Genomic DNA, 16,359 nt, shown 5'->3' with positions numbered 1-16,359 from the left:
ATTAAATCAATTACCGTCTGAATAATTTATTGTAAACTTTTATAATTTTAAAATAATTATACACACTTGTAACAGGAATATCCAGTATGTGAGGAAATGTGCACTGCCACGATTGTATCTTCTGATCTCCATCTGAAAAGAAAAAAATTCGTTAATATAAATTAATACATAATTGTTAATTATTACGATAAAAAACACATTTACACACAACAAAATTGTAGCAGTCAGATGTCGTACACTGTCATATTTTTAAATACTTTGACCAGGATAAAGAAAGATGACTTTATGAAAAAACTATTCTAGCCTAGCCGTGATGGACGGATCCAATATGGGCTCTAACTGTATCGCCACGTATATCACGAATGAGGAGATCGGAGTTATTGTTGTGGAGTTTCTTCCTGCTTCTTCTCCACAAATATAACACCTTAATAAATAATAAACACCTAAATAATAAGTTAACGATCAAAAATAATTCTGCAAAAAGTTCCAATATTTAATTTTATATTTTCTTTATCTTTAGGACAAATGAAAGTTACTGACATAGCCCAACAGTTTTTTGTAATACTCGTTTCCGTTGCTTTGTTTGGGGAAGGGACGATGCAATGTGGGTGTAAATATTTTATTTTTCTTTTTATTTTAATTCTTGCTCTTGTTTCGGGCAATGATCTGCTGCACCACTTCTCTGCAGAACCTCAGAAATGTACAGGACAGCCAGGGTTGATATGGACCATGGTCTAGTCCACTTACGGGTCACAGATGCATGAAGGATACTCCTTGAGCTTGAGCCTATGCAGGTAGTCAACGAATACTCCGTGTCCCATGAACATCTGGACCAGACACGTGTCCAGCTGAACTTTCAGGAGTTCGCGGTAGGCTGAGACGGCTGTGCTTAGCGGTTTGGTAAGTTGAAGTTTTGGAATATAGATCACTGGGCGGCAAGCTTAGCGTAGAATGTCTACCCCCAGATTGAACCTTGTTAATATTATCCGATAACAATTGGCAACACATCCTACGGGTCTTAATGGATATCTACAGTCCTACGTCGGCAACAATTACGTTAATGTAATTTCAATAGAGAGTTTAGAACAGTACATAATATTCAATAAATAAACTGTGTAAAACCGGTCGTATAAATTTAAACACCGTAAATCGTGTTTGACCACTTAAAATGCTTCATAGAAATGTATGTGTAAAAATAGGAAATTTCCTAACTAATCCCGTGTGATTTAAATAAGATATACGAAATTTTATGCTTAAATGGAAATTTGATACTCAAAACCAAATTTAAACGGGTTTCTTCAATATAAAATTTAATATCAATTTTACAACGGTATATTTTGAAAATTTTCTCAAGCCTGAATTAACTGTATAAGGAATATTCGTGTCCAAAAAAGAAGGGTCTGCACTTTCTAGGTCTATGAATAGAATTCTCGAGCGTTTGTAGATAGCAATTACAAGTGGTCTAGGTCTAGTTGCTGTGAAATAGCATAGATACTGCCACAGCATCGACAGAAGCCGTCCATAAAAGATTCCAAGTCACTCCGAAGTACTGCGGGCGATTGGACTGAACTGGTCGGAAGCCCACAAAGTGCCTTTTATACAGACTAAACTAACTTTTGTTGTAATAAAAAGATTTGAATTCTTTCATCAACCAATAGGTCCATTAATCAAAAAGACCTATTCAGTATCAATGTAATTCATTACGAAAAGTTTTTAAAAACCAATGTCTAACATTTTCAGACATAGTAATGTTCTAACAACTAAAACGTAATCATTCTCTTTATCAATCTTAGTTTATCTTAAAGTATATTTTTCATTAATACAACAATATCACGGTTAATGATTTCCTTCACCTTTGAATAGTAGTGATTCAGTTATAAGCATTGTTAGATTTTAACTACAAATTTGTGTTAATCACCAAAACGGTACAACAAGATATGATAGTTTATGAGCTTTGAATTTAGAGACGCCAATAAGGCATTAATTTATGCCTTTTTGAAATACGATTCGCAAACACGAAGACGTATCTTCACGCCCTGTGAACGATGACCTTTCGAAACAATTAAATTATAATTGGACCATATCTCACAGCTTAATCCATTACTGTCCAACATTTTCATAATTAAACTCTTAATAAAGTAGGAAATAGTTTTGTATTTCTTACAATAACACAATCATATTTAAACCGTTACTTGTTTTGTTGGGTTTTTGTGTTTCATCTTATAAGGATGTTATTTATGAACGTACAAGTAGTCAGGATGAAGAAAATATGTGACTTTGTAATTAAACAGAAACACGAATAAATTTAATGTTAAATAAACATGGCGTCCTTTTAAAACGTGTTAAAATAATATTTTATTTTAGGAACCAACGTCTGATTCGGCAGAAGGCGGCCGTTGGAGCGAAAAGGATCTCGATTCGTGATGACGCGCCGGTAGAGCTGGCGTGGAAGGGCTCCCTCTACTAAATGAAGCGACGATAGGTCACTACGTCAGGTAGTCAAGGTCGCGGATAGTCGCTGAATGCGAGCAGCACAAGACAGATCATCGTGGTGATCTTTGGGGGTGGCCTGCGTCTTGCAGTGAGCGTCTATCAGACGGCATGATGATTATGATCGGAACCAATACCTAATTAAAATTATCTTTGATAGTTTATTTTAAATTTAAAGGCCAGGATAATATTTTGTAGATTTCAGACAGAGAAAAACTCTGCAATAATATTACAGCTCACCTAATGAAGATATTAAGTAGTAAATCGCAAGCGCCCTTCACATCTAAAAATCAAGCAACGAATAACGATCGTTATTTACGATCCGAAATTCCAGTCTTGATTCTCAGCAGTTGCCCGCTTACAATAAATAATACACATACATTTCCACTGCTCACAAACAATAATTTTTATTGTATAAATAGTATTTTAGCACAAAATTAAAAAAGATATGTGGATAATTGAACCAGGCCTGCCTGGTAGAGTTTAGCCAATGCTTTCTATTTAAGATATCTGTCCTAACTGATACGTTACCTGACTTAAATACTACAAGATTTTAGCTTGGCGACACCCTTGTGATACTCTCTCAGAGTTCTTCTAAATATATTTGCGTTAAGATAGGTTTGAATTCGTTGGCTCTACCGGTAAAATACGTTGTTACTATGATTTATTCGAAATTCCAATTCAAAGTCCATTATTCAGAAATATGATCACTTTTTATTCTGTCTATATAATCGCATTATAAAATATATCTTATTACACTTAAATAGCGGTAAAAATGTATTTATCGACAGTTATCAAGAATTTGTTTTATTTTCGCCGTATGCGCAGTAATGGTTTCGATTAATCATTCCCGAAGTTTTTAAGAAATTAAATATATATACTATTAATGTTTTGTTTTATCTATGCTTATAGATTCACAGAAACGGTGGAGGTACTTTACAGCTTTGCACACGTTAAAAGTACAATTTATGGACAGATAACGTCTATTCTCATTTGAAAATGTGACGTATTAGCATCGCATGTTTTTAATTTCCGCTTGCTTTATATGTTCAAAATACTATTACAGCAATGGCCAACAAATGATTTATACAGTTTTTTCACGTCCAAAATATTATCCTTTAACAAATTAGTTATAACGAGGTTATAACTATCTTTTATGAACAAAGATGAAGTTGTTATGGTTATTAGAAAATAGCATTTGTCTGTTATATATCTAAGACATTCCATTTTTAAATTTTAAAATTCAAATTAAAAATATATTATTATATAAATCTTATTAAAGCATTCAAGAGTTTTTTAACCCGAAATGTGTGGAATTTAGTTTTTTAGACTCTTTTACATGATTAAAATTATAATGCGAACATGAATTTTTTTTTTAAATTTCTTACAAAACGGCAACTCAGTTTCTGGCCGGCCTTATCAATTGATCAGCGTTCTAGTGCTAAAATAATAGACATTTCAATAGCGCATGTAAATGTCTAGTTGAATATTTTGAATTTAATTGATTTAAAAAAAGAATACATGAATTTTGTTAGGAGTGCACAACAACTCATATAGCACTGTGTTATTTGAAACAAAGAGGACGTTCGTAATATAGGTTTAAATGTATTTTGTGTTTTAGAAGCTGTATGGGGACCTTCATATCTGACTTCAAAGTGTAATAGAAAAGCGTCACTGTGTTCTTGTTTAAGGCCATCGTAGCAAATGTTATAACTAAGTAATTAGGCATAACACTAACTACAGATTTTGCACGTTTCATCAGATAAGTAAGTAAATATATTGTGTAATTAAAAATTAAGTATATGATGACTCGTGGCGCACGGCAAAAAGCTTACTCACCTATGACAGTAATCCGCATACATGACTTTCGCGAATCGTTTGCATTGAATGGAGAATAAAAAGGCAAAATAAATGTCTTAATACAATTGTCGATATGTAAATAGGTACTTTAATGCCTATAAAATAAAATTGATTTTGTTACGTCTTTGGCTATAAATGATGACACTTGCAGTCTGTGGAACAAGTTAGGAACTGGAAGCGGTGGTGTTACATAAACTTTTTTAGTCTATATCACTAGACTCAATGTGATGAGCAAATTTGAAGAAAGGATATGTTGTGATAATGTAGTGGATAAGGAATATCAACGGGTGAATGGACTTTAATTGCATCGAGAAACAACTTTTGAAAGAGCTTTTGAACTGAAGAGGTAAATCGTGAGGAATTAACATTATTTTGTCTGCAAATAGCACGTCTTATGCTATATCAAATTTCTAATTTTATTCATTCGATCTCTATAAACCTGTAGGAGCTACATTACGTCTTCATCAGCGAGGCGTTGAAAAAGGCGAAATAGAGCGGGCTAAAATACTTCTCAACCTGTGAATGTCTGATGATTTTTATTGGTTGAACATTGATTTCAAAATTTTAAATCGGTATAAATATTCGCTAAGCTTGATGAATATACACATTTTTACTTCGGACTTCGTGTTATTATCACCTCCAAGACCTACCAGCATTAGAAAGGATCCCACGATTCATAACTTAATTCAGTTGTACAATATTGATTAATTAATTCAAATAGAGTGATTCACAGTGAAAACTTTTGTATGTCATGTAAAGAATGGCAGAAAAGAATTCACCTATGGTTTCCTTAAAGTTACAAGCTAAGAATGTTCCCAACGCGTTCTAATTTCAGATGATATAATAAAAAGGTTAGATGGGTTTTAATTTGTTTATTATCTCTTTTACAATATCCTTAATACGGCAGTAGAGCTATTCGTTCCCTAGCTTCCTCTCAATAAAAAACCTTTAACACTTCACTAAGTTTTTTTTACAAGTTTTTTGTTAAATGAAGTTCTTAAATTTATTACATACACCTTGAGATTATAAAGTTTTCAGCGTTAGAAATTAGATATCCATTTGGGATTTTGATATGAATTTTAATGTAACGTAATGTTATTATTTACTTTAATATAAATATATTGTTTACTTTAATTAATTTACATATTCACATATTAGTTTTTGGTGAAGCGATTTCTATATAAATGAACAAAACTATCTTGAAGTGTCTAGAACACCAAAGCACCACGGAAACACCTCGTACTTTACATCATCTTTATATTTAAGCTGTAACGAAGTAGCTGTAAATATCATGTCATATACATAAACATGTTCTTGGTGTCACCGTCAGCAAAGACGAGAGGGACATCTATCAAAACCGAAATAATCCTTCTTTATCCTACACTTAGAAGCATCTTTGAATCAAATTTTTAACTAGCTTACACTTTATAACTGACCTTGCACACAAAAATGATTTTCCATGTTTTGGATGATCTTTAATGATTAACATAAATTATTATTGCTTATAAGCAATTAGTGTCAATTGAAATTAAATATTAAAACACGTATTGGTTCGCTTTCTCCCAAACTAACTAATCTTGTCTATGAACTGCTGAATTATAATTCCTAATAATTTAAAATCCATGTCGGAATCCACACCTGACTCATTCAGGGCAAATCAGTCATTTTTCATTCGCCATTAGAAAATTAAGCACACATTTATACATGTTAAGTTAATAATTAAGATAATTATTTAAATTCATCTAAATTTATCTTCACCATCGGGAGTATGTTTATAAGAATATTCATATAAAATGCATTCTAATTTAAAATATAACCTTATCACATTCACTTTTGTTATCTAATCGACATATTACATAATATAAGTAGTAAGGGCGCTGATTTTGCGCAAGTACACCTTCAAGTGTAAACGTTCATGTTGAAGAGGTTACAGTGCGTAATTTAAATGTGAAACTATCTACTACCAGAAGCTTTGTCATGTATTTTATACATACGACCGCTTAAATCATGTAAATTGGGGCACACAACAGGATTACAACCAAAGGCAGATGCGTGGTGGGCGTGTGGGTCAACAAACCCTATGGCCTTGACTGTCATCAATCTATCACGTATTATATAGGCAGGTTACGTCTTACGTAATCGAGGTCTTGTTCTTATTAGCTTTGTTCGGTCAGAGGGAGTACAGACACACATAACAATCTTGATAAATGATCTTCTAGAAACATCGCTTGTTGCTTAACGACTACGTTACTCAGGCAACATTTTCCCAAACTTCGCTAAGAGGCCAAGAGGATCAAGTGATAATACGATAATACGCGCCAGTATATAATATTCGCCGCAAACTTGTTAATTTGACCATAGAGGATATTTTTCCCTAACAATACACCGACTAATCTATAGTGTAACACTGGTTTTCCTCAATGAAATAAACATAATAGAAACATACTCTCTTCAATCGTTATTTAGCCCGCTAGAAGCGGCGGTATAGGATAATGCTGTCAACCCTACCTGACGTCATAAACGCAATTATATGGTCATTTATTACGGAACTGCTATGCTCGCTCTAGGTGCGTCGTGTCTCGAAGACACTAAACTGCCCCCGTCTAAAGGACATGTTAATTCTTTTGACCTACCGGACTTTGACTTCCTTCGCGAAGACATTCCTAGAAAGCTTCAGATTCACCCCGCATCGCTAAGTATCCCTATCGCTCCGCCCAGCCTGGCTGAGACCAATTACACCGACAACTGCAGCCTCATCACCAGCGCAAACCAAGCCGGCTCTTAAAGCCACACCCCTCAGGCTCACACAGTCACTGAAGGCCAAAACTTTGGTGCGATAGAGACCATTATAAAACTAGCACAGAGTCTAGACATAGACAAAGTCTGCCAATGAATTTTTTGCGACAAAAGACTCCAACGTAAAAATGCGTCAACAAATCTATAATATCATTCATTGTACAGGACGATTGGCTAAACTAAACCCTTCAAACGGATGAACGTATAGCTCATTAAGTGTCAATTAATGTATGGTACATCCTATCCAAAAATGTATGGTTTCAGAATTAATAAATAATGTAATCATAGAATAGAAAGAACAAGCGTTTTTTTTAAAATGGGGGTTACTACTTATCAAATTTGTTTACTACTCCCTGTATTTGTTAGTAGTAAATTCATATATAGTTTAGAAGTTTATAATATTATATATATATAGTTTTAGTAATTTTTGTATCAAATTTGTTTACTTGTCCTTGCACAATTTGTACTATTTTCGAGTGATACCATTCTTAATATAGGATGATTTGAAATAGGGGTAAAAATTTTAATGATAAAAACTGTCTGTGAAAAGCTATACATACATACTTATTTAAAAATAAACAAATGATATATACGAACATAGATATAAAATACAAAAAAGTAGTCACAGATAATAAAATTAAAAACATCGGATATGTATTTGATATATAAATTTTAAGTTTCGTTTGCTAATTGTCACAACCGACTTCGCTAACGTTTCGGCTTTATTTATTTTAATGATCATAAGATTTGTTACGATGAACCTATAAATGTATTTCTATGCAAATAAGTATTTATAACCGTAATCGGGTCTCGACGTTTTACCGTTTTTAATGGCACCCAGATACGCAGGATTCACAACCGGGTTAATAGACATCGTGTCTGGCCAGGACATTTCGTAGAAATTTACAGAAAAAAAGGAATTAACAACGTAATTAAAATGGAAATCAACGAATCTAGTCAACAGAAAACCGGAATTGAATTAATACGTGCGCAGACGTGAGGTGTGACCACTTTATAAAATCACGTAATTGTTAAAATGTAACTGTTGTAAAATGTTGTTAAAATGTAACTCTAGTATGTAGTATCTTGAGTATGTTGTAAGCCATCCTCGCTGATAATCTGGATGAGAAGCAGTTTAATTCAATTCTTCAGTACATTTGTCGCATTATCCTAGAAACCCAGTACAAGCGAGTTCTACTTAAGTATCTATATAGTAGTAGCGCAGCGGTAGAATACTGAGACCTGCAATCGTAGTCGCGAGTTCGATTCCCAGAACACAATCTTATATAATTCATATTTTGTAATTAATTATATAGGATCGCCAAAGCTCACAAACATGTTTTCAAATTATAGGCAGCAGCGTCCTCTGCATACCATAATACCACACTGCGATCGCCAACTCGCCTGCCAAACGTGGCGATTATGGTATATCCCCTCGTAGATATTTTGAGAAGAACCTATGCTTTGCAGTGGGTTTTTATCGGGTGAAATGACGGCGACGATCTAGGCACATGTCCAGCAGTGTTTATAGTGATTATAAATATCTAATAGATTCAGGCGTTTCCTCGCGGAAGTCCAAACTAACTAAGAAAGGTTGATATATAGCTACTTCCGCTATGCAGCAGTAGTCGTGCAATGAAGTGCACCGCCCGCCAGCCTGCTGATAAATGCGCATGCGGCAAACAATGCGAAACTCAACTACCACCGTTAATTTACTCTACACGTGTTTCGCCCCTCCACGGGGCATCCTTAGGAGATGTTATACCGACCAGTGCCAAGCGCCGAGTTTTTTTTGTCACTTCATTGCACGGCTACTGCTGCATAACGGAAGTAGCTATATGTCCCTTTCTTAGTTATAGTGATTATATATAGAAGATATTCATACGCTAGATACATGCTGCTTCCAACTGATTCTATTAGAAATCTCTGGAGGGAGCCGATGTCCAACGGTGGACACAATAGGGCTGAAGTAATAACGATAATGACAAAAAATACATTTTACACAGTGCGCTTGTTAAAAGAAATATTTTATAATCCTACGAGTTTATTCAACGATTGATCTTTTCGTGGCCAGGATTCTTCATACGTTTCGAATTTAACTCAATCTAATATATGCACCGCTACGTTATTGTACATATTTAGATTCGTGTGTCAGTCATCTTCGAAAGAACAGTTGTGGCTTAACTACATTAAAGGTTTGATGATGTTAATTGTTATCATGGTTAAAAATTAACCCAAAAAGTATGAACGAAATAAAGGTTTACATTGATAAATTATAACACATTTATACAAAGACATTTAAAAACAGATCTATAGACAAAGACGAATAATTGTCGAGAATGTATATCGCAGAACGAATTTACAATAAGGAAAAAAAAACTTGTATCGACACCGCCGCTTCGTCGATATTAATTAAGAACATGTAAGAGCATTCATTAAACAGTTTCCTATGAAATTATCGCATACAAACGGAGACGGGTGACCATTCATCACTCTTTAAATTCGGTATAATTAAGCGCAGCCCTCACGGCTTCTTAAATATCAACTGGCTCGATTAAAAAACGATTCGTAGTCTCGTTTCTGAACGCTAATAGACAGTATACAGATTACATATAAGGCGCGTCAGCTATTATTTCCACAAATAAAATTTAATAAAATTATACCTTAACATAATTTAATCATTATACAAAAATTTTATTTAAGTTTGTAAACACATCAAATGTAAAACATGAACATAATAACATAAACTTTTATTGGAACTTTTTTTCTCTTTTTCATTATACACGTATTATATAATGACATTTAAAGTAAGCATTTTCTGTACAAGATTATCTGTGCAATTTTATTTAACAAACAGTATAAAATTGAATCAAAGAAATTTTAAAGTTTTCCTAAAAGCTATCTTATATCTATAAATTAGAATAGTGTGAAAATAAAACGATTCAATCAAATTTTGGTAAAACATAACAAATAGAAGTTAATTATATTTTGCTGCTATCGAGAACGTAAAAATGCTTCAACATTTAGATACGAGAAATGTGGTACAAAGTTACATTAAATTCTTTATTCTAAAAGTGACAATGGCATCTACGAGGTATTTCTTTTCAAGTTATCCCTGTTACTTTGTGGACCTTTCAAAATGTCGGCGGTTTTCCGGATTACTCGGCGGTGTTATGATATAACCTAAAAAAATAATATTTAATATACTTGCAGCTTAAAAACATTATGTTGACATAATCAAAGACCATTTTTCGGAAAAGGGTAGATGTCTAACATGTATAACGTAAGAAAATTTCCTTTTTCTAAAACAGATGTAAAATAGGAAAAATATTCGATAAAAAAAAAGTTAAATCAATTGCTCACTGTAAATAGTGAATTGCAAAAAAGTAACATCACATTGTGCTGTTTGTGTAAGAATGATCAATTTTAAATTAATAATACATTGAATACGAATTTAATCGTTTTGTTTCTTTCACAATAACAGACATGACGAATAAGACATTCTTTTATTCTTTAACAAAAAGTGACGAAACAAGAATGACCTTGGTAACATAGTAACTTGTGGTAGCTGGTGAGGAGCATATAGTAGGTGAGTACGGTACAATGTATTACGAACATTTGCTACGTCTGATGGATACAGTACATATAGTCATATCTAAACAATATTGCCTAAAAACTAGGGAGGTGAAAACCGTTACATGTTTAAAAAATTCAAGACCTATTGGCGGAACAATCGTCACAACTCTCCAACAACAAATTATGTATATAGTATATGTATATATGTCAGTGTATTTTATAAATTCTCTTTAGCCGATAGACAATCACTCCGTGGCACAGGCTTACTACAAAGATATCTATGGGTGAATATACCATGACCGCCACGGTTCGACAAATGGGTTAGCGATCGTAGTGTGGTGTTATGTTACGCAGTGAACGCTTCTGTCCATCCTGTGCAAACTTGTTTGTGAGCAGTGGCAAACATATATTATACATTCTATAATTATTGCATAGTGTGAATTATATAACATTGTAATTTAAGATTCGAACCCGAGACCCACGATTGCAAATCTTAGTTCTCTACCGCTGGGATATTACAGATCTTGATCGCTGCATTTAATATTTATTAAAATAATAATGTTAACAAGTTGTCAACTTTTCAAAATTAGCTGAGTCATATCTCACTCGTCGAACTGTCTTACGCGTATCTACAATAAAAAAGAATTATAAAGATAAATAATACAAAAATCATTACCATTGTACTCAGAATGTTTCTCAAGAATATGAGCTATTTTTAAAGTAGATTGTATGATTATTAAAAAATATATTTTTTTTTAATTTTGGAATCTCGAATGTGTAAATACTTTTTTGTGCATCGGACTTTTTTAAATTCCATCTTACTTATTTGTAGCGTAAAAGAAATAAGGACAAGATTTTTACATTCTTTTAATAACGTCACATTTTTTTCAATGAAATCTCACGTAATGCCACTATATTATTATTTATGAAAAATAGATAGTACAGGCTCTTCTCTGATCTTTTCCTAGTTTATAGATTAGACTATCCTCAAAGATCTCAACCGTTAAGTTAAACCGATGAGGACAATACACCTGCTTGAAGGCAGGGTCTTATGTAAGATAGGTTTTGCCTCCACCGTCTCTGACAGCAGTACTCTTTAAAGTAAATGCTCCGTACGTAACGCACTACCTGAATCTCCAAGTAGGTGATGGAGTTGCAAGGCTCAGTTACCTCCTGTACGTCACTAAAAACGCACTAACGATTTAATACTCGCTCGGTACACTAGATAAGCTAGCTCCCATATTATCCGGATATGGTACCGGAATTCTAGGCACACTCACATCCAGATTCTCATCACGGGACAGATCTTAAAAGCTAGAGCTTAAACTACACTTGGCCGCCGTGGGTATTATCTATCATATACCTCTTGCTGAGCAGGCATATACCCGTGGTGTGGTACCTCAATAGTTGCCTGTCAGTAAATTTTAGTTAGTACAGTATTATTGACTTTATAAGCAACGCTTAGACTACCGTATTTAAAATGTTTGTAAATGTGATCATCAAAAGTAACCGGCTGAATTTTTTTATGTTGTAAAAATATGTTTGTTGACTATACATCTAAACAATTAAGAATAAGTTTTACCGCCATCTTGGATCTGCGTTCAGCGTGTGCGTCACTTGATTTCTAAAACCGTGACAAGAGTCTCTACAATACATTCGACTTTTACCTAAAGACCTGAAATTCAGGAAACTCTATTATGATTGATCTTCGTTTATTTATCTGCGTATTGTAGGGAAAGTTACCATTACATGAGAACTTATTTTATTCTTATTTGCCATCAAATTGTGTTTTTCTGACATAAACAGATCTAAAGTAAAATACGAATCGAAAAAAATTTTAATAATTAAATTAATAAATGAAACGTCAATTAAAAGTTGCCAAATTATTTAGAATAAGTTAGCAAATAATAGCCTAAATTCTGTATTATAAAATTGTGTTGTTATAAAACACGTACGTGATCTTTCTGTCTGAGATGTGTTCTATAAAGAAAAACAATTAGATTAAGACACGAAAGGCGAATAACTAATTATAATAATTTCAATCGAATTGAGCTGTCCGCTGAAGTATGCTTCCGTAGAAGCGGGGTCAGTGTTAATTATTTGTGTTGACAGGATCGACAGATTGATTGCCTCGTGCAATATACAAAGTTAAATTTTTGTTCTCGTATTTTATACATTACCAGTTCTTCGGAAAACAATCGACAGCCGTGACTTTGACAGCAACTTCAAGCATTCAGAAATATTTTTATATTGTTTAATCTTTATATATATTTTGTAATATTTCTACAAGTACAAGTCTAAATTCAATTCCCGGGATACAGTCTTTTATGATTTACACCACGTGCATCAATTATAAAGAATTGACCTTGCTTTCAAACGAATTTTAAGAGGATAGACAGCAGCGTTCTTTGCGCGCCACAGTACCACAATGCGATCGCCAACCCGCCTGCTAAGCGTGGCGATTATGGTTTATTCCCCCATAGAAATTTTTTGGGGAGACCTACCTCTTGCAGTCCAACTGTTAGAGCAGAAATCTCTTTTCACACGTTGACGATTTGTTTTCTTTTTCTACCGATTTCTGGGTCAGGGAAATATCGATATCTTTCATCGTTTATCAGCAATGACAACTTATATAATCCAAAAAAATGTGTGGTTTTTTTTATTCTAGACCCCTTTTAATCGTTTCTCTATTATTAAAGGTAACAACTGTCTCTAAACGCCTTTATGGAATCGATAACGAGTTGTTTCCATATCACCATGTCTTCTGTTTTCCTCAGTGTAGGTAACAAGGAGTTCCGTTATTGGCTGGATTTGATCAGACTAGCGGGTGATCATACACTTTTCCTATATCCAGTAGTTTTTCGTAGTTATTTGGTTGACTGGTGATGTGGCCAAAATAATGAACATAACATAATTTAGAAAGACACGTCTTCAGTACAAAGATGAGATAAAAATAAAATCAATTTATTCTACACTGGAACTTTTATCAGAACTCTTATGGATCGTCAACTTATTATTATTTTGTTTTTGACTCTACTCTGCTTCGCAAGGTGTTATAAATATGGAAAAGAAGCTGAAACACAGAAAGAAACTCAGTAATTCTAATTTCACCTGTCAAATGGCCAAAGTATACTTTGACCGATTTTTTTTCACTATATATTGGAAACAAGCATGTAATGTTTTGCTATAAAATCTTATTACTGCTACCAGAACACATAGGAATACGAACATATATAGTAAAACGTGTTCGTACAATCAGATGCTATGCAATGAGATTGCTATTTTGACCCTTGTACTATATACACTATTTATAACAGTAACACGTTCACTGCGGCTTGAGTCCGATTCAGCCTCATGGTAGACTTTGCACTGGTGCGGCGCGTAAAACTCGTGTTTTCTCTCTAGTGCGGCGGCTGTTTACACTCAACCGAAACATGAGGCAGAAAAGGCCTCAACCGCACTACTAGGAAGTTCAGCTTGAGGCTGATTCGACCTCAGCCGCACCAGCTGAAAGTTCTTCAAAATTGGGCCCGCAGTGAACGTGGTAAACAAGCATGAACACATTGATATAAAACTGAAGTGATTGTTGAATAGCCAATGTAAATTTTGACTGGTCTAACTAAACATTGACACTTCAAATGATTAAGTACTCTAATCTGTATTTGCATAAGCTGTCATACCAATTCGAATTAGTGTCATTGTCATTTAAGTTATATAAACCACTCGATACAATCTTCGAGAGTGTGAAGTTGAATTTTATTTCCTCCTTTAAATTACAAAACATTGATTTCATTTAGTTATTACAAAATGATTTAAAGCTGTAACTTTTATTCCCAATCATTTTGTAGAAAACGATCAGTCTGAAATATGTTACATAAAATTGTTTGTTCTTTGGAATGCGCCAGTCTTATGCTTTCTGGCAGTACAGAGTGTGCAGAGACTAAAATTAAAAAATAATTAATTGTACTATGTAAAAATTCGAATTTTAAAAACGCCTTTTCTTACTATATTTTTTTCGTTATTTATTATTTCTAAAAACATTGATTTTTAAATTGTTTGTATCATAACATTAATTATATATATAAAAAACCGGAGTGGGAGAAAAAATTAAATTATTAAAACATATAGAAAACAAAACCAAAACGGTGGAAAAGCTTTAATTTCTTTCTTTCAAAATTGTCTTCTTTTTAATGGTAACAAAACCAGCCAAATACGAATGGTACAATGATGTAAATTTTACTGCAATTTTGTAGTGAAAAATACGTAAAAGTATATATGATGAATAAATTTGTTTACGGGTAATGTTCCATGATTCAAACGAAATGCATTATCCTCGGCTGTGTAATTGGCATATAGGTCGCGAGTATTGACAGTGGCAATGACAAGTCTGTCGACGTAGTCTCACCAATAAATCAATGCATTAAATATTTACGAGGAAACTCCATTCACCTTGTCAATTAGTGTTCGGTATCTGTTGAAGCTTCGATACTATCTCTGTGGGTCGATTTAAATTGTTTTTTTCTCATTTGAATACAATTTAGAAGAAAGTCAGCTATAGCTTTAAAAGATTAGTTTATAAAAATCAGGCTGTTAAAACATTATTGATTTTCACAGTAATATATTCCTGGTACCGTGATGTCACCTAGTAATTTACCGCCAAAAAAATTCAATGATCTGCGATTCTTGTTACATTTTGTTACGACACACAAGATAATTGTTTTTTTTTTAATCTTGTCTAGATCACGTCGCGAGCAAACATTTCAATAAACGCTTTAATTAAGACTGTAAAGTTGTTTTTAAACGATACTTAATAACGTGTCGGAATTTTAATTTACCTGAATTTAAAACGTATTAAAAGTGTTAAATAATGTAATTGAAAAATAAAAGGCAGTAATAATACATCATAATACTAAATCAATAAAAATTATGTCCTGTATTATGGTTTGCATGACATTGTGATCGAAGATCTATTCACAATTTAATCTTTTTTAGAAAAATATATTTTCTGGTATTCCTCAAACTTTTTTATAATTTCATGAAACATGACATTAATAACTTACTTATACTTATATGTTTCGAAAATTATTTTAAATTGAATTATATTAGTTAAAACGTGTAGATACGCTTTAATTTTTAACTTTAATGTTTTATATAATGTTAACATACGATCCAGTTTTAATATTCAAATATTTTTTAAATTAATTTCCTTTTTCGCGTTGTACAGCTTTTATTATTTCAGATTATCTATGGATATATTTATATTTAATATCTAGAATTGAAAAGTCACGCATGACTACAAAAACTATGGTCGAGTATGTATTACATATATATAGAGACTATTTAAAATCTTGTACTATTTACAATCCTGACCTCCTAAACACTATAGCAGCAACTATCTTACTGAAGGGCTCCGAATTCAAATCGACGTTCGAATTTCAAATCAAACGCGCAAGAATAGAGTGACTCTAAAAAGTGTTGTGGCTGTAATGGCTAGTAATAAGGAGCTGTCGTGTAAACGCGTGCATTTTGCCCCGTGTCTCTAGTGTTTATTTTAACTGTTCTCATATTTAGTTACATACTTAGATGTCTATGAAAATAAATAAATATTTATACATTATATAATACAAACAATAATGG

The 16,359-nt window shown here is 33.1% G+C and overlaps 1 protein-coding gene across 1 annotated transcript in view; it reads right to left on the bottom strand.

Moving 5' to 3' along the window:
* LOC137930626 (uncharacterized) overlaps nucleotides 1-16,359 on the bottom strand; it is a 79,289-nt gene that overhangs the window by 10,310 nt on the left and 52,620 nt on the right. The window contains exon 2 of the mRNA XM_068773925.1: nucleotides 67-132. Coding sequence (XP_068630026.1) covers nucleotides 67-132 — 66 coding nt within the window. The remainder of the gene's footprint in view (nucleotides 1-66; nucleotides 133-16,359) is intronic.

Source organism: Battus philenor, unplaced genomic scaffold (assembly GCF_028537555.1).
Source record: "Battus philenor isolate CCGP_79_NKW_IND1 unplaced genomic scaffold, ilBatPhil1.0.hap1 SCAF_6, whole genome shotgun sequence".
Classification (NCBI taxonomy): domain Eukaryota; kingdom Metazoa; phylum Arthropoda; class Insecta; order Lepidoptera; family Papilionidae; genus Battus; species Battus philenor.
This window is presented reverse-complemented; position numbering and strand designations above follow the sequence as displayed.